Source organism: Strongylocentrotus purpuratus, unplaced genomic scaffold (assembly GCF_000002235.5).
Source record: "Strongylocentrotus purpuratus isolate Spur 01 unplaced genomic scaffold, Spur_5.0 spur5_scaffold_3, whole genome shotgun sequence".
Lineage (NCBI taxonomy): Eukaryota > Metazoa > Echinodermata > Echinoidea > Camarodonta > Strongylocentrotidae > Strongylocentrotus > Strongylocentrotus purpuratus.
Genome location: NW_022145609.1, coordinates 39,808,901 through 39,836,894, shown reverse-complemented (window position 1 = coordinate 39,836,894; position 27,994 = coordinate 39,808,901). Strand labels below are relative to the sequence as shown.

General features: G+C 39.5%; 2 protein-coding genes across 2 annotated transcripts; both read left to right on the top strand.

Moving 5' to 3' along the window:
• Window positions 1–303: 303 nt before the first annotated feature.
• Window positions 304–26,469, top strand: LOC115928580. The gene is made up of 4 exons (XM_030995933.1): window positions 304–620; window positions 8,642–10,150; window positions 10,912–11,088; window positions 26,445–26,469. Exons 1-4 carry the CDS (start codon window positions 304–306, stop codon window positions 26,467–26,469), a joined length of 2,028 nt encoding a protein of 675 aa, XP_030851793.1.
• Window positions 24,094–27,994, top strand: LOC105446105 (probable E3 ubiquitin-protein ligase MID2). The gene is made up of 2 exons (XM_011682498.2): window positions 24,094–24,814; window positions 26,445–27,994. Exon 2 carries the CDS (start codon window positions 26,522–26,524, stop codon window positions 27,992–27,994), a length of 1,473 nt encoding a protein of 490 aa, XP_011680800.2. The 5' UTR covers window positions 24,094–24,814; window positions 26,445–26,521.

Sequence of the window (27,994 nt, the reverse complement as noted above, 5' to 3'; positions counted from 1 at the left end):
CTGATACCAAGCCTACCGCCACCATCGTACTTCCCTACATCGGCAAGACATCACACCGACTACAACGCATCCTCCGCTCAGCCAACATCCTCGTCAGACACCAATCCAACCACAAGCTTCACTCCACTCTTCACTCTCACAAGGACGAGCACCCATCCAACAAACAACCAGGCGTCTACAAGATCCCCTGCGACTGCGGAAAAGTCTACATTGGAGAAACCGGCCGCGATTTCGACACCCGACTGAACGAACACAATACCCACCACCGACGCAGCGACTGGGACAAGTCAGCCATCGTCAAGCATGCACAACAAGAGCTCCACCGCATTCACTGGGATAAAAGTCACCTTATCACCACCATCCGACATTGGAACACCCGAAGGGTCCGAGAAGCCATCGAGATCCACCAACACAACACCGTACCCCAAGACCCAGGCCTTCACATCAACAGCATCTGGCACCCAATCCTTCATCACCATTCTACTTCCGACCAATCTTCAACCAACTCCACAACCAACACGCCAACCACCAACACTTCACCAATCCATCCATCCATCAGCCCGGACACCACCTGCAACCACCCAACCACACTTACTCAACCAAGTCAACCTGTCCGAAACGTCGAGTCTACTCTCCTGCTCCTGCTCTGCAACTCTACTCGCCGACTCAAGCCAGCTTCTCTCATCTACTCAACTCTACAACTCAATCCAGTCTTCTACTCAAACCTCTCATCCTGTCTACAACTTTCTGGTTTACAGTCCTTTTCAGGACTATACTCACTTCCTGAAAGACACTCTTCCTTCCAACCTCCACTTATCCGCCTTTCCATTTCACTTCTATTTCTATCCACTTTCCTTAGTCCTTCTAGGACTTTACACATGGTGTACCGTAACCTCTGCCGCGATTGTTCATACCACCATGCAAACCTTCAAACATCATCTGAAGTTAATATCAGTGAAGCACAGAGGTCATGTGGATAAGACATCGCTTCACAATGCAGATGTACTCGGTTCGATTCCCGGCTATGCCTTTTTAACTCGTGTTTTTTTAAGCATTTTTTTCTTCCTATTGATTTTTCCTTCTTTTTTTTGTTTAGGGGCCACCCCCTCCTCCTTAACAAAAGAGTACGAAGAGTTTATCAGCATATTTTTTGAAGTCATTAACATCAGAAAGTGTTAACATCTTGAACCGAACAAGTTAATATCAGTGAAGCACAGAGGTCATGTGGATAAGACATTGCTTCACAATGCAGATGTACTCGGTTCGATTCCCTGCTATGCCCCTCTACCTCGTTTTTTAATCATTTTTTTCTTCATATTGATTTTTCCTTCTTTTTTTTTTTGTTTAGGGGCCACCCCCTCTTCCTCAACAAAGGAGTACAAGTAGGTCATCAGCATATTTTTTAAAGCCATTAACATCAGAAAGTGTTAACATATTGAACCAAACAAGTTAATAACAGTGAAGCACACGTGGTCTTGTGGATAAGACATCGCTTCACAATGCAGATGTACTCGGTTCAATTCCCGGCTATGCCTTTTTAACTCGTGTTTTCTTAAGCATTTTTTTTCTTCCTATTGATTTTTCCTTCTTTTTTTTGTTTTTAGGGCCACCCCCTCTTCCTCAACAAAGGAGTACAAGTAGTTTATCAGCATATTCTTTAATGTCATTAACATCAGAAAGTGTTAACATCTTGAACCGAACAAGTTAATATCAGTGAAGCACAGAGGTCATGTGAATAAGACATCGCTTCACAATGCAGATGTACTCGGTTCGATTCCCGGCTATGCCTTTTTAACTCGTGTTTTCTTAAGCATTTTTTTTCTTCCTATTGATTTTTCCTTCTTTTTTTTGTTTAGGGGCCACCCCCTCCTCCTCAACAAAAGAGCACGAAGAGTTTATCAGCATATTTTTTGAAGTCATTAACATCAGAAAGTGTTAACATCTTGAGCCGAACAAGCATATTGCTCCAATTGTCTCATTTTCGCTCGCGTGAACATTGCCAGCACAAACCACTGACCTCTACCTCCTGAACGGATCATCGCCCATTCCCATTCACTATACGTTACGTACTAAAAGGCTGTATTGTCTGACCGTTCATGAATATTCATGTTTTGCTAACTCGGCAAAATGTTTGCTTAAATTACTAAATGGAAAAATTACGGTGGAGGGTTGGATGAAATGGACAAAATGAAATAGGCAGAAGTGATCTATGATAATTCATGCTTTTTATGTTTCGTGTGCTCGACCTATAATCTTCAAATCGCTTGGTAAACTGAGTCCAAAGTTAGACTTGTTTCACATGTGTATTATAGGCAATGACGAGCTTGCAACCTATTTTGAAAAATTACGGTGGGTGAACTTTCAAAAGTCAACGAGACATGAGGGCTCCAATGAAAGAGCTAGTGATAACGTACGTCGGGGTGGATGTGCTTTTCGTTTAAACAAAAAATGAATTTTTAAACGATTTTTTTTTTTAAAACGTCTTTAGGCTAACTACATGTTAGGCTGCCGACTCAGATCATGCTCTGACGATAGGGGGCGTTGTGAAATGAGACTAAACGGAGCCATAATATATCAGTGAAGCACAGACGTCATGTGGATAAGACATTGCTTCACAATGCAGATGTACTCGGTTCAATTCCCTGCTATGCCCCTCTACCTCGTTTTTTTTAATCTTTTTTTTTCTTCATATTGATTTGTCCTTCTCTTTTTTGTTTAGGGGACACCCCCTCTTCCTCAACAAAGGAGTACAAGTAGGTCATCAGCATATTTTTTTAAGTCATTAACATCAGAAAGTGTTAACATCTTGAACCGAACAAGTTAATATCAGTGAAGCACAGAGGACATGTGGATAAGACATCCCTTCAAAATGAAGATGTACTTGGTTCGATTCCCTGCTATGCCCCTCTACCTCGTTTTTTTAAAGCATTGTTTTCTTCCTATTGATTTTTCCTTCTCAGCATATTCCTTATCAGCATATTCTTTAAAGTCATTAACATCAGAAAGTGTTAACATATTGAACCGAACAAGTTAATAACAGTGAAGCACACGTGGTCTTGTGGATAAGACATCCCTTCACAATGCAGATGTACTCGGTTCAATTCCCTGCTATACCCCTCTACCTCGTTTTTTTTATCTTTTTTTTTTTTCCTATTGATTTTTCCTTCTTTTTTGTTGTTTAAGGGCCTGCCCCTCTTCCTCAACAAAGGAGTACAAGTAGGTCATCAGCATATTTTTTAAGATCATTAACATCAGAAAGTGTTAACATCTTGAACGGAACAAGTTAATATCAGTGAAGCACAGAGGTCATGTGAATGAGACATCCCTTCACAATGAAGATGTACTCGGTTCGATTCCTTGCTATGCCCCTCTACCTCGTTTTTTTTAAATTTTGTTTTTCTTCATATTGATTTGGCCTTCTCTTTTTTGTTTAGGGGACACCCCCTCTTCCTCAACAAAGGAGTACAAGTAGGTCATCAGCATATCTTTTAAAGTCATTAACATCAGAAAGTGTTAACATCTTTAACGGAACAAGTTAATATCAGTGAAGCACAGTTGTCATGTGGATAAGACATCGCTTCACAATGCAAATGTACTCGGCTCGATTCCCGGCTATGCCTTTTTAACTCGTGTTTTTTTAATCATTTTTTTTTCTTCATATTGATTTGTCCTTCTCTTTTTTTGTTTAGGGGCCACCCCCTCCTCCTCAACAAAGGAGTACGAAGAGTTTATCAGCATATTTTTTAAAGTCATTAACATCAGAAAGTGATAACATCTTGAACCGAATAAGTTAATAACAGTGAAGCACACGTGGTCTTGTGGATAAGACATCGCTTTACAATGCAGATGTACTCGGTTCGATTCCCGGCTATGCCTTTTTAACTCGTGATTTCTTGAGCATTTTTTTTTCCTATTGATTTTTCCTTCTTTTTGTTTTTTGTTTAGGGGCCACCCCCTCTTCCTCAACAAAGGAGTAAAATTAGTTTATCAGCATATTCCATAAAGTCATTAACATCAGAAAGTGTTAACATCTTGAACGGAACAAGTTAATATCAGTGAAGCACAGTTGTCATGTGGATAAGACATCGCTTCACAATGCAAATGTACTCGGCTCGATTCCCGGCTATGCCTTTTTAACTCGTGTTTTTTTAAGCATTTTTTCTTCCTATTGATTTTTCCTTCTTTCTTTTTTGTTTAGGGGCCACCCCCTCCTCCTCAACAAAAAAGTACAAGTAGTTTATCAGCATATTCTTTAATGTCATTAACATCAGAAAGTGTTAACATCTTGAACCGAACAAGTTAATATCAGTGAAGCACAGTTGTCATGTGGATAAGACATCGCTTCACAATGCAAATGTACTCGGCTCGATTCCCGGCTATGCCTTTTTAACTCGTGTTTTTTTAATCATTTTTTTTCTTCATATTGATTTGTCCTTCTCTTTTTTTGTTTAGGGGCCACCCCCTCCTCCTCAACAAAGGAGTACGAAGAGTTTATCAGCATATTTTTTAAAGTCATTAACATCAGAAAGTGATAACATCTTGAACCGAATAAGTTAATAACAGTGAAGCACACGTGGTCTTGTGGATAAGACATCGCTTTACAATGCAGATGTACTCGGTTCGATTCCCGGCTATGCCTTTTTAACTCGTGATTTCTTGAGCATTTTTTTTTTCCTATTGATTTTTCCTTCTTTTTTGTTTTGTTTAGGGGCCACCCCCTCTTCCTCAACAAAGGAGTAAAATTAGTTTATCAGCATATTCCATAAAGTCATTAACATCAGAAAGTGTTAACATCTTGAACGGAACAAGTTAATATCAGTGAAGCACAGTTGTCATGTGGATAAGACATCGCTTCACAATGCAAATGTACTCGGCTCGATTCCCGGCTATGCCTTTTTAACTCGTGTTTTTTTAAGCATTTTTTTTCTCCCTTTTGATTTTTCCTTCTTTTTTTGTTTGTTTAGGGGCCACCCCCTCCTCCTCAACAAAGGAGTACGAAGAGTTTATCAGCATATTTTTTTAAAGTCATTAACATCAGAAAGTGTTAACATCTTGAACCGAACAAGTTAATAACAGTAAAGCACACGTGGTCTTGTGGATAAGACACCGCTTCACAATGCAGATGTACTCGGTTCGATTCCCGGCTATGCCTTTTTAACTCGTGTTTTCTAAAGCATTTTTTTTCTTCCTATTGATTTTTCCTTCTTTTTGTTTTTTGTTTAGGGGCCACCCCCTCTTCCTCAACAAAGGAGTAAAATTAGTTTATCAGCATATTTTTTTAAAGTCATTAACATCAGAAAGTGTTAACATCTTGAACCGAACAAGTATATCAGTGAAGCACAGAGGTCATGTGAATAAGACATCCCTTCACAATGCAGATGTACTCGGTTCAATTCCCTGCTATACCCCTCTACCTCGTTTTTTTTAATCTTTTTTTTTTTTCCTATTGAATTTTCCTTCTTTTTTTGTTTTGTTTAGGGGCTACCCCCTCTTCCTCAACAAAGGAGTACAAGTAGGTCATCAGCATATTTTTTAAAGTCATTAACATCAGAAAGTGTTAACATCTTGAACCGAACAAGTTAATATCAGTGGAGCACAGAGGTCATGTGGATAAGACATCCCTTCACAATGCAAATTTACTCGGTTCAATTCCCGACTATGCCTTTTTAACTCGTGTTTTTTTAAGCATTTTTTTCTTCCTATTGATTTTTCCTTCTTTTTTTGTTTTGTTTAGGGGACACCCCTCCTCCTCAACAAAGGAGTACAAGTAGTTTATCAGCATATTCTTTAATGTCATTAACATCAGAAAGTGTTAACATCTTGAACCGAACAAGTTAATATCAGTGAAGCACACGTGGTCTTGTGGATAAGACATCCCTTCACAATGCAAATTTACTCGGTTCAATTCCCGACTATGCCTTTTTAACTCGTGTTTTTTTAAGCATTTTTTTTCTTCCTATTGATTTTTCCTTCTTTTTTTGTTTTGTTTAGGGGCCACCCCCTCTTCCTCAACAAAGGAGTAAAATTAGTTTATCAGCATATTTTTTTAAAGTCATTAACATCAGAAAGTGTTAACATCTTGAACCGAACAAGTTAATATCAGTGAAGCACAGAGGTCATGTGGATAAGACATCCCTTCACAATGCAGATGTACTCGGTTCAATTCCCTGCTATGCCCCTCTACCTCGTTTTTTTTAATCATTTTTTTTTTCCTATTGATTTTTCCTTCTTTTTTTGTTTTGTTTAGGGGCCACCCCCTCTTCCTCAACAAAGGAGTACAAGTAGGTCATCAGCATATTTTTTAAAGTCATTAACATCAGAAAGTGTTAACATCTTGAACCGAACAAGTTAATATCAGTGAAGCACAGAGGTCATGTGGATAAGACATCCCTTCACAATGCAGATGTACTCGGTTCAATTCCCTGCTATGCCCCTCTACCTCTTTTTTTTTAATCTTTTTTTCTTCATATTGATTTGTCCTTTTTTTTTTTTTTTTAGGGGACACCCCCTCTTCCTCAACAAAGGAGTACAAGTAGGTCATCAGCATATTTTTTTAAAGTCATTAACATCAGAAAGTGTTAACATCTTGAACCGAACAAGTTAATATCAGTGAAGCACAGAGGTCATGTGGATAAGACATTGCTTCACAATGCAGATGTACTCGGTTCGATTCCCTGCTATGCCCCTCTACCTCGTTTTTTTAATCATTTTTTCTTCATATTGATTTGTCCTTCTCTTTTTTTTGTTTAGGGGACACCCCCTCCTCCTCAACAAAGGAGTACAAGTAGTTTATCAGCATATTCTTTAATGTCATTAACATCAGAAAGTGTTAACATCTTGAACCGAACAAGTTAATATCAGTGAAGCACACGTGGTCTTGTGGATAAGACATCCCTTCACAATGCAAATTTACTCGGTTCAATTCCCGACTATGCCTTTTTAACTCGTGTTTTTTTAAGCATTTTTTTTCTTCCTATTGATTTTTCCTTCTTTTTTTGTTTTGTTTAGGGGCCACCCCATCTTCCTCAACAAAGGAGTAAAATTAGTTTATCAGCATATTTTTTTAAGTCATTAACATCAGAAAGTGTTAACATCTTGAACCGAACAAGTTAATATCAGTGAAGCACAGAGGTCATGTGAATAAGACATTGCTTCACAATGCAGATGTACTCGGTTCGATTCCCTGCTATGCCCCTCTACCTTGTTTTTTTAATCATTTTTTTCTTCATATTGATTTGTCCTTTTCTTTTTTTGTTTAGGGGACACCCCTCTTCCTCAACAAAGGAGTACAAGTAGGTCATCAGCATATTCTTTAATGTCATTAACATCAGAAAGTGTTAACATCTTGAACCGAACAAGTTAATATCAGTGGAGCACAGAGGTCATGTGAATAAGACATTGCTTCACAATGCAGATGTACTCGGTTCGATTCCCTGCTATGCCCCTCTACCTTGTTTTTTTAATCATTTTTTTCTTCATCTTGATTTGTCCTTTTCTTTTTTTTGTTTAGGGGACACCCCCTCTTCCTCAACAAAGGAGTACAAGTAGGTCATCAGCATATTCTTTAATGTCATTAACATCAGAAAGTGTTAACATCTTGAACCGAACAAGTTAATATCAGTGAAGCACAGAGGTCATGTGGATAAGACATTGCTTCACAATGCAGATGTACTCGGTTCGATTCCCTGCTATGCCCCTCTACCTCGTTTTTTTAATCATTTTTTTCTTCATATTGATTTGTCCTTCTCTTTTTTTGTTTAGGGGACACCCCCTCCTCCTCAACAAAGGAGTACAAGTAGTTTATCAGCATATTCTTTAATGTCATTAACATCAGAAAGTGTTAACATCTTGAACCGAACAAGTTAATATCAGTGAAGCACACGTGGTCTTGTGGATAAGACATCCCTTCACAATGCAAATTTACTCGGTTCAATTCCCGACTACGCCTTTTTAACTCGTGTTTTTTTAAGCATTTTTTTTCTTCCTATTGATTTTTCCTTCTTTTTTTGTTTTGTTTAGGGGCCACCCCCTCTTCCTCAACAAAGGAGTAAAATTAGTTTATCAGCATATTTTTTAAAGTCATTAACATCAGAAAGTGTTAACATCTTGAACCGAACAAGTTGATATCAGTGGAGCACACGTGGTCTTGTGGATAAGACATTGCTTCACAATGCAAATTTACTCGGTTCAATTCCCTGCTATGCCCTTCTACCTCGTTTTTTAAATCATTTTTTTCTTCATATTGATTTGTCCTTTTCTTTTTTTTGTTTAGGGGACACCCCCTCTTCCTCAACAAAGGAGTACAAGTAGGTCATCAGCATATTCTTTAATGTCATTAACATCAGAAAGTGTTAACATCTTGAACCGAACAAGTTAATATCAGTGAAGCACAGAGGTCATGTGAATAAGACATCGCTTCACAATTTAGATGTACTCGGTTCGATTCCCGGCTATGCCTTTTTAACTCGTGTTTTTTTTAACATTTTTTTTCTTCCTATTGATTTTTCCTTCTTTTTTTTTGTTTAAGGCCACCCCCTCTTCCTCAACAAAGGAGTACAAGTAGGTCATCAGCATATTTTTTAAAGTCATTAACATCAGAAAGTGTTAACATCTTGAACCGAACAAGTTAATATCAGTGAAGTGGTTATACTTTCACCAATGTTCCACGCACTGGCGGTCGTGGCGGAGGTGTTGGTGCTCTGGTCAGGTCTGATCTGAAACTACATCAAGTGACTATTGATCCTCATTTTACAACATTTGAGCACTGCATTATTACAGACAAAGCTCGTTCGGTGAACTATGTTGCTGTGTACCGTCCACCACCATCCAGCACGAATGGTCTGAAAACATCTACGTTCCTCGAAGAATTTGACAGCTTCATCGATGACATGAATCAGACTCCTGGGAAGCTACTGCTTTTAGGTGATTTGAATGTCCATTATGACTGTCCCGAGAGACCTGATGTCGCACGCGTTGTAGATACGCTGAAATCCGCAGGACTCAAGCAGTACATATCAAAGCCAACTCATCGACACGGCCATACATTGGATGTAGTGATTGCGAGGGAAGATGAGAATCTTCTCTGTTCCATACGTACAGATCCGAGCCTCATGTCCGACCATGTAGCCGTGAGCTGCATGATCCGTGGTGAAAGACCATCTACAGATGAACGGCCACAGGAATATCGCAAATTCAGCAACATTGATCACACGTTGTTTGCCGATGATCTTGCCAGTTTCCTTGACAATCAACCCTTGGCGGAAGATGTAAACAGTTGCGTGCTCAATCTTGACAGAGACATGGAGCGTGTCCTGGATATCCATGCGCCTGTATGTCTCCGCACCACGCAAGTTCGTCACAGGCCAAAGTGGTACAACGAAGAAGTTGATGCTGCAAGACGTGAACGCAGAAGACAGGAGCGGAAATGGCGTAAATCCCTTAAAGTCAATCCCGATAGCGATCGATCGGCCTACTGTGAAGCTAAAGCTGCTGCAGCTGAAGCTCTGTCAAGGGCTAAACGGTTCTACTACAATGACCTGTTTTCTGAAAGTACTCCAAAGGACATGTATAGAGAACTGAAGCATCTCCTGAATAAGAGTAAACGATTTCTCCCAGATGCTGATTCATCAGTTGAGCTTGCCTCTACATTCTGCACATTCTTCAGTGAGAAGATCAGAGACTTGCGGAGATGTATAGATGACTTAAACGTTGACGAATTGGACAATCCAAATGGTATGGCAATCTCAGCCCCTTCATTCGTGGAGTTCCAGTTGGTCACATCAGAGGAGGTTCAGAGGCTGATCAAACGCTCACCCAACAAGACATGTCCTTTGGATCCTCTTCCAACGTGGCTCCTGAAGCGTCACCTTCCTGTTTTGCTGCCAAAGCTGACGCATATCATCAACGCATCGTTGGCATCAGGCGATTTTCCATCATCTCTAGGTGTTGCATCTGTGACACCAGTCTTGAAGAAGCCAGGACTTGACAAAGAAAGAATGAAAAACTACAGGCCCATTTCGAACATAAGGTTTGTAGCCAAGCTTATGGAAAGAGTCGTCTCATCACAGTTAGCCAACTACTTGGAAGACAACAGCCTTGGTGATCCTAAACAGTCTGCATATAGGAAAATCACAGTACTGAGACTGCATTGGTGAGTCTTCAGAATGATATCCTATGTGCTCTGGATGATCGGAAATGCGTCATTCTACTGTCGCTAGATATGTCATCTGCATTTGACACTCTTGACCACACGATCTTGCTGACAAGGCTTCGGGATGAATATGGTGTCTCTGGCACAGCACTGCACTGGTTTAGATCATACCTGAGCAACCGACTATCACATGTGCGAATCAGAGGAGTGAAATCACTAGACACCAGGTTGGAGTTCGGTGTCCCGCAAGGATCGGTGATGGGCCCGCTGCTCTTTACGCTCTACTCGAAACCTGTATCTGATATCCTTTACAGTCATGGCATAGGCTATCATGTATACGCCGACGATATACAGGTGTATATACAATGCGACCCTTCTAGCCAGGACTCTGTTGATCATGCTGCATGCAGACTACGGGATGCAATGAGAGATGTCTACAGGTGGATGACATCCAACAAATTGAAACTTAATCAAGACAAAACTGAGTTAGTAGTCTTTGCTTCGAAAGTCCATCAACGATTGCTCCAGAACTTCACTCTAACTCTTCATGATGGGACTGTGATTAAACCGTCAAAGAAGCTGCGTATTCTTGGCGTCGTCTTTGACAACCTCATGCTGCCAGATGTTCACGTCTCAAATGTAGTCAGGACTGTCAAATATCATATCCGGAACTTATGCAGGATTAGAAAATATCTTGACGAAAGTACCACTCATGCTGCAGTCCGTGCCTTAGTTTTATCTCGTCTTGATTACTGTAACAGTTTGTTGAGTGGCACAACAGCAAAGAACATTCACCGTCTTCAGCTTCTCCAGAACCAGTCTGCACGCCTCATCTTCAAACAACCAAAGAGCACACACACCACGCCCTTGTTGAACTCTCTGCATTGGCTTCCTATTCAACAGCGAGTGCTCTTCAAGACCTCCACCCTTGTCTTTAAGTCGTTACACTATCTCTCTCCCTCATATCTTACTGATCTCGTTCATGTTAGGCACTCCAGTTACAACCTAAGATCCAACACTCGTACAGTTTTAGATACCCCAAGGTGTCGAACCAATGCTGGTAAGCGGGCATTCATAGCCACTGCTCCAAAATCATGGAACAATCTCCCCAATTTTGTACAAACTGCTGATTCTCTAATGACTTTCAAAAAACACCTCAAAACACACTTGTTTAACTAATGCCCGCTTACCAGCACTTGTTCTTGCTCTTCTATTACCTGTCTTACCCTTTATTTTGTTCATTCCTATATTGTTACATACATGTCTGTTGTTAAGCATCTTTCTATTTTGTTAATTGTTCATTGTATATGTTAATGAAGCGCTTTGTATCTACTTGTAGAAAAGGCGCTATACAAATGTTCATTATTATTATTATTATTAAGCACCGAGGTCATGTGGATAAGACATTGCTTCACAATGTAGATGTACTCGGTTCGATTCCCGGCTATGCCTTTTTAACTCGTGTTTTTTAAGCATTTTTTTTCTTCCTATTGATTTTTCCTTCTTTTTTTGTTTAGGGCCACCCCCTCTTCCTCAACAAAGGAGTACAAGTAGGTCATCAGCATATTTTTTAAAGTCATTAACATCAGAAAGTGTTAACATCTTGAACCGAACAAGTTAATATCAGTGAAGCACCGAGGTCATGTGGATAAGACATTGCTTCACAATGCAGATGTACTCGGTTCAATTCCCTGCTATGCCCCTCTACCTCGTTTTTTTAATCTTTTTTTTCTTCATATTGATTTGTCCTTCTCTTTTTTTGTTTAGGGGACACCCCCTCTTCCTCAACAAAGGAGTACAAGTAGGTCATCAGCATATTTTTTAAAGTCATTAACATCAGAAAGTGTTAACATCTTGAACCGAACAAGTTAATATCAGTGAAGCACAGAGGTCATGTGGATAAGACATTGCTTCACAATGCAGATGTAATCGGTTCGATTCCCTGCTATGCCCCTCTACCTCGTTTTTTAATCATTTTTTTCTTCATATTGATTTGTCCTTCTCTTTTTTTGTTTAGGGGACACCCCTCCTCCTCAACAAAGGAGTACAAGTAGTTTATCAGCATATTCTTTAATGTCATTAACATCAGAAAGTGTTAACATCTTGAACCGAACAAGTTAATATCAGTGATCACACGTGGTCTTGTGGATAATACATCCCTTCACAATGCAGATGTACTCGGTTCAATTCCCGACTATGCCTTTTTAACTCGTGTTTTTTTAAGCATTTTTTTTTCTTCCTATTGATTTTCCTTCTTTTTTGTTTGTTTAGGGGACACCCCCTTTTCCTCAACAAAGGGGTACAAGTAGGTCATCAGCATATTTTTTAAAGCCATTAACATCAGAAAGTGTTAACATATTGAACCGAACAAGTATATCAGTGAAGCACAGAGGTCATGTGGATAAGACATTGCTTCACAATGAAGATGTACTCGGTTCAATTCCCTGCTATGCCCCTCTACCTCGTTTTTTTTTTAATCATTTTTTTCTTCATATTGATTTGTCCTTCTCTTTTTTTGTTTAGGGGACACCCCCTCTTCCTCAACAAAGGAGTACAGGTAGGTCATCAGCATATTTTTTAAAGTTATTAACATCAGAAAGTGTTAACATCTTCAACCGAACAAGTTAATAACAGTGAAGCACAAGTGGTCTTGTGGATAAGACATCGCTTCACAATGCAGATGTACTCGGTTCAATTCCCGGCTATGCCTTTATAACTCGTGTTTTTTTAAGCATTTTTTTTCTTCCTATTGATTTTTCCTTCTTTTTTGTTTTGTTTAGGGGCCACCCCCTCTTCCTCAACAAAGGAGTACAAGTAGTTTATCAGCATATTCCATAAAGTCATTAACATCAGAAAGTGTTAACATCTTGAACCGAACAAGTTAATATCAGTGAAGCACACGTGGTCTTGTGGATAAGACATCCCTTCACAATGCAGATGTACTCGGTTCAATATTCCCTGCTATGCCCCTCTACCTCGTTTTTTTTAATCTTTTTTTTCTTCATATTGATTTGTCCTTCTTTTTTTGTTTAGGGGACACCCCCTCACCTGCACCCCCTCTTCCTCAACAAAGGAGTACAAGTAGGTCATCAGCATATTTTTTAAAGTCATTAACATCAGAAAGTGTTAAAATCTTGAACCGAACAAGTTAATATCAGTGAAGCACAGAGGTCATGTGGATAAGACATCGCTTCACAATGAAGATGTACTCGGTTCAATTCCCTGCTATGCCCCTCTACCTCATTTTTTTAAAGCATTTTTTTCTTCCTATTGATTTTTCCTTCTTTTTGTTTTTTGTTTAGGGAACACCCCCTCTTCCTCAACAAAGGAGTACAGGTAGGTCATCAGCATATTTTTTAAAGTCATTAACATCAGAAAGTGTTAAAATCTTGAACCGAACAAGTTAATAACAGTGAAGCACAGAGGTCATGTGGATCAGACATCGCTTCACAATGAAGATGTACTCGGTTCAATTCCCTGCTATGCCCCTCTACCTCATTTTTTTTAAGCATTTTTTTCTTCCTATTGATTTTTCCTTCTTTTTGTTTTTTGTTTAGGGGACACCCCCTCTTCCTCAACAAAGGAGTACAGGTAGGTCAACACCATATTTTTTAAAGTCATTAACATCAGAAAGTGTTAAAATCTTGAACCGAACAAGTCAATAACAGTGAAGCACAGAGGTCATGTGGATAAGACATCGCTTCACAATGAAGATGTACTCGGCAGGGGCGGATCTAGCTTTTTGCTAAAGAGGGGGGGTTTGACCAAAATAATGACGATGCAGAGCATCGTCCACGAGCCGCGTAGCGGCGAGCCGATTTTTTTTGGGGTGTTTATTTGAACCCCGTAAGTGATGTTTTCCTGGCATCTATTAACACAATGGAGACCATAAAAAGCAGTGCATGATAACGTCTTTTTAAATCAAGTAACAGCTTAATACACAGTTATATCCAGCCTTTTTATCATGTGTTTGGTTAAGTTACCAGATGAGTTGAATATCTTCTCACAATATTTGCACTTGAAAGGGTTTCTCTCCAGCGTGCGTTCTTTTTTTCTTTCTTTTTTTTTTTTTTTTGGGCCGCCCAAGGGGGGGGGGGGGTTTGAACCCCCTAAACCCCCCCCCCCCCCCGTAGATCCGCGCCTGCTCGGTTCAATTCCCGGCTATACCTTTTTAACTCGTGTTTTCTTAAGCATTTTTTTCTTCTTCCTATTGATTTTTCCTTCTTTTTTTGTTTTGTTTCGGGGCCACCCCCCCCCCCCTTCCTCAACAAAGGAGTAAAATTAGTTTATCAGCATATTTTTTAAAGTCATTAACATCAGAAAGTGGTTACATCTTGAACCGAACAAGTTAACATCAGTGAAGCGCAGAGGTCATGTGGATAAGACATTGCTTTAAAATGCAGAAGTACTAGGGTTCGATTCCCGGCTATGACTTTCTTACTCGTGTTTTTTAAGCATTTTTTTTTCTTCCTATTGATTTTTCATTCTTTCTTTTTTTGTTTAGGGGCCACCCCCTCCTTCTCAACAAAGGAGTACAAGTAGTTTATTATTTTTGAAAGTCATTAACGTCAGAAAGTGTTAACATCTTAAGGACGACACAGAATGCAAGGGTCCCCCCTTGAATTTTGTCCCGTCCTTAACATCTCATGGAATGATCTGCGATTACAAAGTTTGGATAGACTGATCATACACTCCTATATAGAAATGAAAAGAGATCATTTCATGACATGTTAAGGACGACACAGAATGCAAGGGTTCCCCCTTGAATTTTGTCCCGTCCTTAACATCTCATGGAATGATCTGCGATTACATAGTTTGGATAGACTGATCATACACTCTTATATAGAAATGAAAAGAGATCATTTCATGACATGTTAAGGACGACACAGAATGCAAGGGTCCCCCCTTGCAAACTATGTAATCACAGAATGCAAGGGTCCCCCCTCGAATTTTGTCCCGTCCTTAACATCTCATGGAATGATCTGCGATTAAATAGTTTGGATAGACTGATCATACACTCCTATATAGAAATGAAAAGAGATCATTTCATGACATGTTAAGGACGACACAGAATGCAAGGGTCCCCCCTTGCAAACTATGTATAAGACCACTAAAAGACCATGTTTGTTGTGTTTGTCTTCGTATCTGAAAAAAAAAAAGAAAGAGAGATACACTTTAACTACATCAATGACACAATGTCTTCAAGGAAAACTACATGCTTACAAACTACTATACCTTTACATAAAGCTATCAGACTCTGAATCAATGCTCTCTCTCTCTCTCTCTTTCTCTCTATCTTAGTCATATTGCCTCCGCCCATCTGTCTTTGTGCTGTGAAACTGGCATCATTCTTGCCCAAATTTAGGCAAGATCTTTCGCACTCTTTCTCTTTGCAATATCAGAACACAATGTGCTTTAAGAACCATCGTTGCAGGAATGCAAAAGTTTTTCTAGTTCAATTTCAAGTCAAACCTAGAGTGTTACAGATTTCATACATATGGGGAGTTGCAAGAAAGTTGCGTTGCTATCGATTGCAAATATCAGTTGCAAATTTTGCTATTGAAATGGGTTCGGTTTATTGCAATTAAAGAACATGCAGCTGTGAAGCTGAAATTATTCAATTTACAAATTCAATAAACAACACAATAAACGATCAAAATATGAATGACTAAAACGTATGACTATAAATCATGCATAATGAAACAAAATGAAAATCAAATATTACATCAAAATCTAAATATATTACAAACATTACATCGAAATCTAAATTTATTACGAATATTACATCAAAATCTAAATATATTAGAAATATTACATCAAAATTTAAATATATTACAAAAGGGCAAATTAAGTATTGTGTGAAGAAATAAGAAAGAAAAAAGGGAAAAAAGGTGATAATAAATTAAAGAAAAGAGAAAGAAAAAGATGAGATCCAAAGAGAAGAGGAAGGAAAAGGGGTTTCACACAAAGCAAGAGTTACATGAAATAGCACGGATTGTAACATCCTAAAAGTACAAGGATAATATTATCAAAAAGATATTGCACGAGGTAAAGTAATATGAGTATATTACTGACACTGAAGAACAATAAAATTAAAGTTATTAGAGGATAGGTGCAATATGTCAACGGTGTATTAAAGAGCATATACAAGTAAGTAAAGAATTAACAGTACAGTACAAGAAAAATACAAAGGGAAGGAGAAAATAATATATTATGAGAATATGGGGTTAACAAAAAGGGCCATTGGTCCTATGAACGTCAACCCCTTAAAAAGTATACACTATATTGTTGAGAAAAGATAAAAGGGAAAGAAAAGCAAAGAAAACCTGAAACCTAATACAAAAAAATAAAAAGGGAAGGAGAAGGAAAGGTGAGGGAGAGGACATTACAAAGTGTATTTACTTAAGCGTTACATTATTTAATTTGAGATTGAATACAGTGATAAAAGATAGGATTTATACAATCGTTTAAAAATATTCATTGAATTTGAGTTTTTCATATTACCGGTAAACAGGATATTTTTCCATAAAACTGTCCCTTTGAAAAACTTGTATTCTTTTAAGTTGAATCACTTTGTCTTATCTTATGCTTAACACCTACTTTTGCAAGTTCAAGAGGGCATTCAATAATTGCATGGGCAGTAGATCCACATAAACCAGGTAAAACCACACGTCTGAATTGGGTTTGGGAGCGAAAAAATTAACATGAAATAATGATGATTTACATGCATTACAAACATCAACTGTGAAATTACTGAACAAGCATTTTTGGCTTCACATACTTTCTTGCGGTGAAAATGGCTGGTATTAGCAATGTACAAATGCAAAGGGTTTTAGGTTTTTAAGTACTTGCCTTTTACTTATTCAGCAACTATCTGTAGTAAAACGCCCTCTCTTGGTCAACTATTTTTTGGTGTTGGCCGGGGAAAGTAGTGCTCAGTGATGACGGTGGATTGCTGTTTCATCTACACTGTCGCTCATAAAGGTGGAATTTTTTTTTTGTTATCCCAATTTATGGAATTATTTTAAAAATAATTTTAAAAATAATAGATCTAGATAATAGTATACATTCTCAGATTTTATTAAATAATAATTTGCCAATGTGTGTTTTGCGTGACTGCTAAAGCATGTGTATGCTACTATGTTTATCAACTAGGGGACCTATGCCCTTAAGTCATAAATGACAGTAATGAGGATTAGTGCCCCACAAAAAGGCACTAATATAGCAAATCGACATGGTTTTGATCCTGGGGCCTTACAGTTACGAGGCCATTGATTTGTCACTGAACCATGACTGTCGCAGCGGGGGCTAGGGTAGGGGGCAGTTTCATAATAAAAAAACAACAGAAAATGCAATAAATTTTCAATAATTTATTGCATTTTACCCCGGTTCCCAACAAAACAAAATCTTCTGTATTTCCATGCCTTGAGCCATAATGCATGGGTAGCCAGATTGTTGAAGAAGAATCTAATATTTTAAAACTTGTTATCAATAGAGTCTAGGGAGATAAGATTTTACATACCGTAACCAATAAGGTGACCTAAATACACAGAATTTGGCAGAAGCAGTGCATGTGTCACAAGAGGAAATTAATAACTCATGTTTGCAAATGAATTTGTAAAAATAGGATTTAATACATGTAGACTCTACTCTCTAGTATTCCTTTTAAATTTATCTAATATTAACTTAAAGGGATAGTCAAGTTCTTGTTTAAGACCGCAATTAATGCCTTCAAAGTGCATATGGTTTAATCGCTTTTATTCTTATTTGTTGTCATTTCTATGAAGGTAATTTTAGACCCCAAAATGTGCGAATTTAGATTGAATACGATCATACCAATTCAGCTCCGCTTTCAAAAAAAATATGATGACCGTTAATTAATTAATTAATTAATTAATACTAATTACCAACAGTAACAATACACGGGGCGGCTGGTCGTGCGTATAATAACCAACAGAATAAACGTATAAGGTGCGCTATCTCGTTTTTCAACGGCTGGTTCAAAATTACTGAATAAAATCTATGTGGGGCACCACAAATATTAGAAATGGTTATATTTATGTAAATTTCAGTTGTCTCTGAACCGATTTTGATCAAAGATGATTATGTCATTTAAATTGTAGACCCCCTATATTCTTTCAAATTTTAAAAATCAGTTTTTTTTTTTTTTTTATCTCACCAACATAATTATTTCGTGTAACGCCCTCTGCAACAAAAATAAGAGGAAACTATAAATGACTCAGTCACACTGTAGTTACCTGTCTTCACCTGCTGTCATAACACATCCCATCCCAGTATAGCTTGGAAAAGCTGCTTCAGGGATTACCTCTAGCTCTTCAAGTATCAATTATCTTCACGGGCTCTAATTTTAAGAAGTAGTCTAGTCCTATAATGCCCACCTTCCTTCATTTAAAATCCACTGCATGTGATATTTGTGTCATAATTTGCAGATATCAACCTTGATTAAGTTTGCCTAAAAAGGCTCTAGATCTACTGAAAATACTGAAATGAAACAACATTGCAGTCTTCGAATTGGAAAAAGCTCAAACATCTAGGTGACGGTCTATGTTATTGTCGACCAAAAGCAAAGCTGAGATTATTGACGCACCTCCAAGTCCAAGGACACACCTCCAAGGCTAAGCATCCAATCAGAGCAGCGAAAAACAGCCACACCTCCACCGAGCCGACAAGCGCGGAGCTATACCAATATTGATCACGAATCATGATTGTTTACCAACACTCACCACTTATTCCAATGGCACCCTCTTTGAGCCAGTGTGATCGTTCTTCATTGTGTGTCATCTTGATTGATCTAATTGTAGTCTAGTTCAGAACCTGAAGGTACGGAATTTTGAGCTAAGGATAATTATGACTGTGGAAGAAATAAAATCAGGAAACGCATAATAATCAAACTGTCTATCAATATAAGGAAAATTGATTCTTTCTTTTAATCATGAAACAATATTGGACCATTGTTTGCGATTCATTTTATATTTTGTTATTCAATATATTGTTGATTGTACTAGTTGTACTACTACTACTTGTACTAATAATAATAATGCTTAATTATTGATGAGTGATTTTCCATCGCGGGAGGCAGGCGCGGATCCAGAGGGGGAAGGGGGGAGAACGGGCCTTGCCCCCCCCCCCCCCGCAAAAAAAATGAGAGAGAGAAAGAAGGAAAAGAAGGGAAACAGAAGAGAAACGGGAAAGAAAGAAGAGGAAGAAGAAAAGACAAGGGAAAAAAAGAAGGAGATCGGGGGGGGGGGGCCGAAAGGGCTTTGCCTCCCAGTTGTTACCTCCCCCCCCCCCCCCCATCAAAAAATAAGATAGAAGGAAGGAAAGGGAAAGAAAAAAGGAAAAGAGGAGAGCTAAAAGGGAACAAAAAAGAGGAAGAAGAAAAGAAAAGAAGGGGGATATCAGTTGCGATTGATCCCGCCAACAACGTGTGGATCGGGGGGCGAAAGGCCCTTGCCTCCCCCAGCAAACCTAAAACAGAGATAAGGAAGGGAAAGGAAGAAAAAGAGGAGAGAAAAGGAAAGAAAAAAAAGAGAAAGGAGAAAGGTAAGGGAGATCAGTTACGATTTTTCCCGCCAACAAGGTGTAGATCGGGGGGGGGGGCACTGGCGTACTGATGAGGAGGAGTGGGCTGGGGGGGGGGCTGACAGATGTCCCCAAATATAAATCAAACATGGTTTATTTCTTATTCGATACCGGGGATTTACAAATGTTGCAGAAATGACATAATTTTCCGAGATTTTTCCTCAATGTATAGTAAATTATACTTTTGTATGCGTTTGTTGGAAAATGGCAAATTCATAAAGAAAGAATAGTGCCCTGCCTTTGACACAAAATAATAAGGTGTCAACACTTTCTCATCTGACCGTGATTAAATGCGTAAAACCTCTGAGCTTCCGGGGGCTCTGCCCCCTGGATTCCACCTAGGGCCCTAAGGCGGGCACCTTGATGCTCATCTGACGGTTATGTAATGTATAAACCCCCTGAGCTTCTGGGGGCTCCACCCCTTGACCCCCGCAGGGGCTTCGCCCCCAGACCCCACGCCAATTTACGCAACGCTCTTCCTAATCGTAAATACCAACCCCCCACCCCCCCCCCCCCACCTACCTAAGCGGGGCCTGCATGTATTGGGTGGTGCGGATTTTGTTTGTTTATTCCCCCCCCCCCCCCGTCCCCAAACTTTTTTGCTCATTTCGCCACTGCTGGTGTCACCATCACGTACCAATATTTGGCTCGCATAATTTCAAATTGGGCCCCCTCCCCCCCCCCCCCCCCCCCCCCCAAGAAATCCTGGATCCGCGCCTGGCGGGAGGCCCTTTGATTTGAGAAAAGTAGGAGGTATACAGTGTATAATTAGGCGTGATCGACCCCCATTCTTGCCTTTTTCATTGCCAATAAGGCTCATTATTATTAGGCCTTACAAGTCATGATTAACACTGATAGAATAGAGGTAGGCCTAGCTATTGGAAGAAATAGAAAAGACAGGTTAAGAAGGCCTACGTTGTTTTTGAGACTAAAGTCAACTAGTACGATTAAAAGACTCAGTGCCTCTGTGGCTCGACCATTCCAATTATTTTTCTTTTGTTCCCTTGAGTCTTAATGAAGCATTAAGCCCATTAACGTAACACATCCTAATTTATTAAACGATTATTCCTGTAGATTAGAAAATGATCTACATGCATCCTGGGGAAACTACGGTCTGTTTACTGCCTGTCTGTTCATAATCTTGCTTAATTTTGTTATTTTGCCAAGGGAAATAATTTGTTCCCTCACCTTAATCATGATCATATTAAGGCCTACTTAAAAGGATACTTCCCACTGCCTGTCTGCTCATAATCGTGCTTATAATCTCTAATTGAATATCTAGCGCTCCGATAACCGGATGCTGCGTATGTCTGTCTACCCCCCCCCCCCCCACACACACACACGAACACACAAACAATCAACAAAAACATAGAATTCCGTGAGCTAGCGAAACAATCTTGTTTCTGTAACTGAATAATTTCGCATTACAAAACTAAAATACAATATCAAATATATATATATATGTATATATCTATTTTCTGTAATATCATTACGTTTGATATTGCGATTATCTTGTCATTGTTTATATTATGTGGAAAATGAAATGACTTCGCTTTGCATAGATGGCGACCGTGATCACAATAACTAATCGAGAAAAACAAATTATGACGCCTAGAATTTGGTGCATTTGTTATTTCAATGTTATTTTGTCACAAAAATTCGTTTACAGAGACCAGCTAATTTATTGATGCCCAAATGGTATACTCTCTAAAAATTTAAAGGGGTTGAGGAGTGACCACTTTTTCAACATGCTAGGGCCAGACTCAACATTTTAAGTACTGGATCCAACATGTTCAAAGTGGTAATCTACCATTTTTTGTTTAGCCTGAATAAATTTACAAGTCATGTACTTTTTGGCCAGTTGCCCATCGAATTTCACATCGAATTTCGCCCCAACCATGGGGAGGGGGGGGGGGGTGATCCCCTATATTTCAAAATCATGGACATGCCACTGGATGTAACTTTAACTGAATAGACAACCACGAAGCACAGCCTAATAAATACCAATGACGTCACGAAACAAATGTAAGATATTTCTGAAGATTACGACGTTGAAAGATTCCATATTTCTCACACACACTATACACTCTTAAAATAGACTTCAAGGATTTTTTTTCTTCTATCGTTTGGTTGTACATGTATATTGTAGTACGAGTTTATGTCTTATAAAATCCCCAAATGTATTCTGAACTTCGGGTACTATATGGAGTTATTCCAACATGCAGCCAAGATTTGAGGGCTAAATCAAGTTAAATTGAAACTGTGAGCAGAGGCGATGCGAGACCATTTTGAAGGGCGTGGGATGTGAGACCGACATGTCACCATCTTAAGTTGAAAATTTGAAATTTTGCCGTGGGAAGGGAGGGGGCACCCCACACATCGTCCCGTAACGCCCCTTCACGCTATTTGCAGGTTTTTAATGAACCCCATCGAATGTTGAAACAGTAGAGTTTACGTAAAAAGAGGGGGAAGAGATTAGGAGAGGGAGAGAGGGGGAGAGAGCGAGAGAGAGAGGAGGAGAAATTGAGAGCGAGGATGAAGAGAGAGGGTCAGAGACGGGGGGGGGGATGGAGAAAAAGTGAAAGGAGCCCTTTCTCCTCCTCATCCTATGTTAATGTTGTCTTGAGTTAATTTAATCTGCCGAATAATTCAGGTCGCCCCCCCCCCCCACACCCGAAACCCGAAACCTCATAAATAGTGGCACCCATGCTACACTGTTTGTGACTTCATTACTCATTTTATATAATTATGTAATATATTAATGTAGACCCACTAATTCCAATGCAAAACAATGCATGTTTGTTGATTGATTGACCGATCACGGGATCACTGGGATCACTTGAATTATTAATTGACCTCAATATGGAATTATTAATTTATAGGAGAACAACTTGGCCTCTTGTATAGTTCATGTTTCAAAACGATATCAGTATTTCCTATAATGAAGTCTTGTTCTTGGCAACCTTTCAATTTTGTCTTTTTCATCCATGGAGGAAGAGCAATTATCTAAAAATATACTTCCTTCTAAAAAAAAATGATAATGATACAACAACAAAAAATAAAAGAATGTGGGAGGCTGCAAAGGGCAGGATTGGGTAAGAATTCTACAATTCTAAGCCTATAATGATCAAAGGATTAAAGGAGCTAGTCGACCAGATCTAGCGAAAACAAAAGAGAAATTGAATAACTTGTGCATGCGAAAATGTTTGAAAATCAGATGTTGGTGAAAAATTCAGCCTGAATATTGTCGTTTCGTGTGATTAAAGAAGAATTTCGCAATTCCATCCTTTTCATTGAACAAGAAAACTGATGTAAGTTATATTACAAATGAACTGCACTTTTGCTGACTATTTATTGCGCACTGCATGCCTGGGATATAGGAACGGATATATTGAAGGAGACTGACTGAATCTAAAAGGGGCCTCTAGGTGTAGGGGCTTTTAAAAACTTTATAGCACAATCAGAACAAAACATGTACATAAAAATTAGTGATATTTTTGGTTTTAAAGGAATCATCCTCCCCCTACTAGCACTTTTATAGGGTGGGTCATAATTTATGGCCCCTTTTTTTAAACACAAGTGAAGCACAAAACTCTATGACGAATGAATGACCTTTCGTTGTGTGTGTGTGTGTTTTGTGTGTGTGTGCGGGAAAGGGGGTCAGTGAATCTTTGAATACAGTGTGTGCCCCCTCTTTTACAAAGTCCTGGATCCGCCTCTGCCCTCCCCTGCCCCCATCCCCTCTCTCTCTCTCTCTCTTTCTCTCTCCCTCTCACTCACTCTCTCTCATTATAATTCTGTTTCTACAAAAAGTCATAATTTCTTTCAGTTTATAAACCTTTTGGCGACCTGAAATACGACTATCAGTAGGTAAGATCACAGTACCTCAAACTTTCTTCAAGTTTCCCCCTGCTGTGGCCCTTCCACGCACCCCTGGGTGTGTCATGATTTCGTCATCGTCAGACAATGATCGAGCGCGCCTCCGCTTTCGGTCTCGCCTGATTAAGAGCACACGACCTTCTCCTCGATCTTCATAAACCGTCAATTAGTCCGCTCTTTTCCCGCCTAATATCCGCCAAGGAAATTTACATCCAGGGTCCTACGTCTCATTGCATATTTCACGGATATTATGGATCATTATGATCATCTGACTTGATCTTGTCAGTCCGTCTGCGCATCCTGAAGACACGGGTGGCTTATATACATCGTTAATTCTCCTAAACCAGTATATCTTGATCAGAATTTCTCCAAGGAACATCTCCGTGAGCAGTAATTGGCTTCAACACTTCTAGCTGAACATTATTTTGGAGATTTAGTTGCCTTCGCTCCTATTTAATGAGTCAATGAGTGGAGGATAACAACTCTCAAGGAGCTAGCCATATTTCAACATTAAGTATAATGTTATTGTTCTGCGTGATTCTAGTATTTGTATCTCAACATTATCGTTCATTTAAGATTGGAATATCAGGGTACATCAAAAGTAAATACTAGTAGATAATGTTTATTCATCAGTTTTTTTACCCTGCGAGATGTCGAATGGAAATATAAACTTTTGTTGAAAAACTTGTCGTTTGATCAATCAAAACTTTAACATTCATGTGATAAGGAACAAAACTTGAAATCAATAGCAATTGATATGAAGATGCATCTATCCCTTGGTGGGAATTTGGAAGGACATCCGGAAGTAGAGAACATTCTGTTGTATAACAAATAACTGCGAAAAATGAAACTGACATTTGTATGCAGTTCTTGATTATCCATTGTTCAATTCGAAGTATTTAAACAAATAAAGAACACACGCTGACGTCAACCTATGATGCCACGGAGATCAGCACGTGGGATTGATTATTTGTTTCGATTCTAAACTCTCCCTCGCGAATATACGGAACAATACAGAGCATTTATATTTCTTGGGTAAAATAACAAGTTCTTCATATCGTTCTCGAGTTTTGCAAAAGTTTAGTCGAGAGTAAAGCCAGTGACAGTCAGGAGCAAAACAGGTTGACGAGTGTACCGTGATAGTTGGAAGCAGAAGAACGCGAGAAAATGTTGACAGACTAGGTAAGAGATAAAATTGATCTGTTGATTATTGTGCTAATTGTCCATTTTTTAAGTGTCAAGTAAACATCATGATACTACACTGTTGGTCATAATGGTGGAATATTTATTTTTACCCCAGTTTAGGGAAGGATTTTTAAAAATTATTTATTTCTAATAGATCTAGATAATGGCATAGATTCTCAGATTTTATTGAATATTAATTTGCGAATGTTTGTTTTGCGTGACTGCTTAATCATATCTGTGCTACTATGCTAATCAGCTAAGGGACCTACGTCCTTAAGTCATAATTGACAGTAATGAGGATTAATGCCTCACAAAAGGGCACTAATATATAGCTGATCGACACGATTTTTATCCTGAGGCTTCACAGTAACAAGGCCATTGCTTAGCCCCTGAATCATGACTGTACGTAGTGTTTGCTAGGGTACGTGGCCCCTTCCACAAATCCCCCAAAACGAAGAAAATGCAATAAATTGTCAAAAGTTCATTGCTTTTTCCCCCGGCCCCCAACAGGAAAAATTCGTCTGTAGGGCCATGCATTATGGTTCAAGGCATGGCCATACAGAGGAATTTTTCCTGTTGGGGGCCGGGGGAAATGCAATGAATTTTTGAAAATTTATTGCATTTTCTTCGTTTTGGGGGATTTGTGGAAGGGGCCACGTACCCTAGCAAACACTGCGTACAGTCATGATTCAGGGGCTAAGCAATGGCCTTGTTCCTGTGAAGCCTCAGGATAAAAATCGTGTCGATCAGCTATATATTAGTGCCCTTTTGTGAGGCATTAATCCTCATTACTGTCAATTATGACTTAAGGACGTAGGTTCCCTAGCTGATTAGCATAGTAGCACACATATGATTTAGCAGTCACGCAAAACAAACACTCGCAAATTAATATTCAATAAAATATGAGAATGTATGCCATTATCTAGATCTATTAGAAATAAATAACTTTTTTAAATCCTTCCCTAAACTGGGGTAAAAATAATTATTCCACCATTATGACCAACAGTGTATATAATTTTCAAGATACGCGTACAAAGACTGTTATCAGCATTCATGGTCGTTAATACGAAGACTGAATCATGATTTTTTTTTAATGGATAATATAATTCCGGACTATTTCCGAGTTTCAGTTAAGTAAGCCATATTGGATATTTAATTAGATGTAGCACATAGATGAAGTTGATCATTATAATCACACCTCCGGATAGTCTAAGATTATGTACTTACTCCCACATGCAGAGCGGGACTAAAAGCAATGATAACAATATTAATAACCGGTTCGAAATCATGAACAGTCGGAAGAGCGCAAGGTGTCTTGTAAATTACTTTCTTCTATCTATACAGTCATGTATAATGTATATCGAGCAGCTTGGGAAAAGAAGAGTACAATTTTGTATTGTTTTTTTTTTATTTATTTTTTTTTATAGAAGATGGTATTTCGTAGATGGAACGTCTCCAGGTAAACATCTGCAATCAAAAAGTCATTGGAATATGTTTAAACGTTTCCTAGTGTATATTTAAAATATATAGCACTGTAACAAATATTGTATAATTCTCCCTTCGGCATGTAATGGAATTATTAGTGTGGTGTTTTTAATATAATATTTTGTTCTTTTTTCACGTGCAGGTCGTTTGATCAACTCTTTATGTAAGCTTCTTGATCTACGTTTAACCTGACCAGCATCGCCATCAAAGGCTGCAAAAATGTCGACTTTGAGGAAAGTCACTGCAGAAAACCTGAACTGTCCTCTCTGCATGGACACCTTTGAGGAAGCCACCCTTCTGAGCTGTGGGCACACCTTCTGCAGGAAGTGTTTGTGGAAGTACGACGAGTTTCACCCGGACCATGCCGACATGCTCTGCCCACTCTGCCGCGAGGCCACACCCTTGAACGAGAAACGAGTGGAAGGGTTGTCCTCTAACGTGACGCTCAACGGACTGGTCGGGGATATCAATCGCATTTCGATGGGCCAACACCATACCGACGAGTCAAAACCAAGGTGTAATCTTTGCCTGCCGATCAAGTCGGCGAGCGATGACCAGGATCAGGAGCAGCCCATCGCTGTCTCATTTTGTCACGAATGCGAGGGTTATCTGTGTGAGAGTTGCCTCTCAGGGCATACACGAATGGTGCACGTCTTTGGCAGCCATCGCATTATCTCTGTCCATGACGTTTTGAGCAAAAAGAGGCAAGAAGGCCACATCTCCAAGACCTGCTCCGAGCACACGTCGGAGCAGATGGACTTCTACTGTCAAGACTGCGAAGAGGTCGTCTGCCACAAGTGCACGGTGGTGAAGCACTGCGGGAGGGATCACTCCATCAAGGATCTCGCGGAATACGAGACGGAGACGAGACAGAAGATCGACATGTTAGTCATGAGGAGCTCGGTCCGGAGGGCGAAAATCGAGAAACACATTGGCGACGTCAAGCAAGAGGAAAAGCACATCCGGGTCATGCTGACCAAGATGGAGAACGAGATCAACCGAGCTTACGACGAGAAGCTGAAGCAATTAAATGAAAACAAACGAGTTTTGATGGAGGAAGTTGCTCGGGTAGAGGCGATGTATTATAGGAAGCTCATCGATATGACGAAAACGGCACGAACATTGGCAAAGAAAATATCCGTGTCCAGCGAGATGATTTCCAAAGGTAAAAGAAAGTTCTTGTTCGGAGAGAGTCGCATCACTCACAACAATCTCTATCAGGAGCTCGATATCGTCCTCGGTGAAGAAGTAGACATGATGGCGCCTAGTCGACTCCGAGACCTTACCGGAAAAACATGTTTTGTTCCATCAGCTAGCGACGTCATTGACCTCGGGCAGATCGGCGCTCATATCACAGGGTGGACTGTGGTCAATGAAGTCGACTTACCTAGCGAAGACGCCATGAACGGTCTCGCCGCCATGTCATACGATAAAGTCGCGGTGTCTTATTTCGACGGCGGTGTCGATTCCTTTAATATCTATTCCGGGGAGAGAAAGCTGTTGATGGAGAGCGACGATCGCGGAACCCACGACATCGCTTTCTTGAGTGACGGCCGATTTGTCGCCACTAACACTTGCCGAGACCTGAAGCTTTTCAACGCTGATCAGACGCAAACCGACGTCCGTTTCGACACACCTTCCGAGTCAACAGGCCTGACGATGCTCGATGTCGATGCTCAGGACCATATGTGA

What these genes read in the sequence shown, in the direction of transcription:
- LOC105446105 (XM_011682498.2), top strand. Translation starts at nt 26,522, where the DNA reads ATGTCGACTTTGAGGAAAGTCACTGCAGAAAACCTGAACTGTCCTCTC.
- LOC115928580 (XM_030995933.1), top strand. Translation starts at nt 304, where the DNA reads ATGCACAACAAGAGCTCCACCGCATTCACTGGGATAAAAGTCACCTTA. An exon ending in CAAGTCAACCTGTCCGAAAC is followed by an intron (nt 621 to 8,641) that starts GTCGAGTCTACT and finishes ATATCAGTGAAG; the next exon opens with TGGTTATACTTTCACCAATG. An exon ending in ACCTCCACCCTTGTCTTTAA is followed by an intron (nt 11,089 to 26,444) that starts GTCGTTACACTA and finishes TTTCACGTGCAG; the next exon opens with GTCGTTTGATCAACTCTTTA.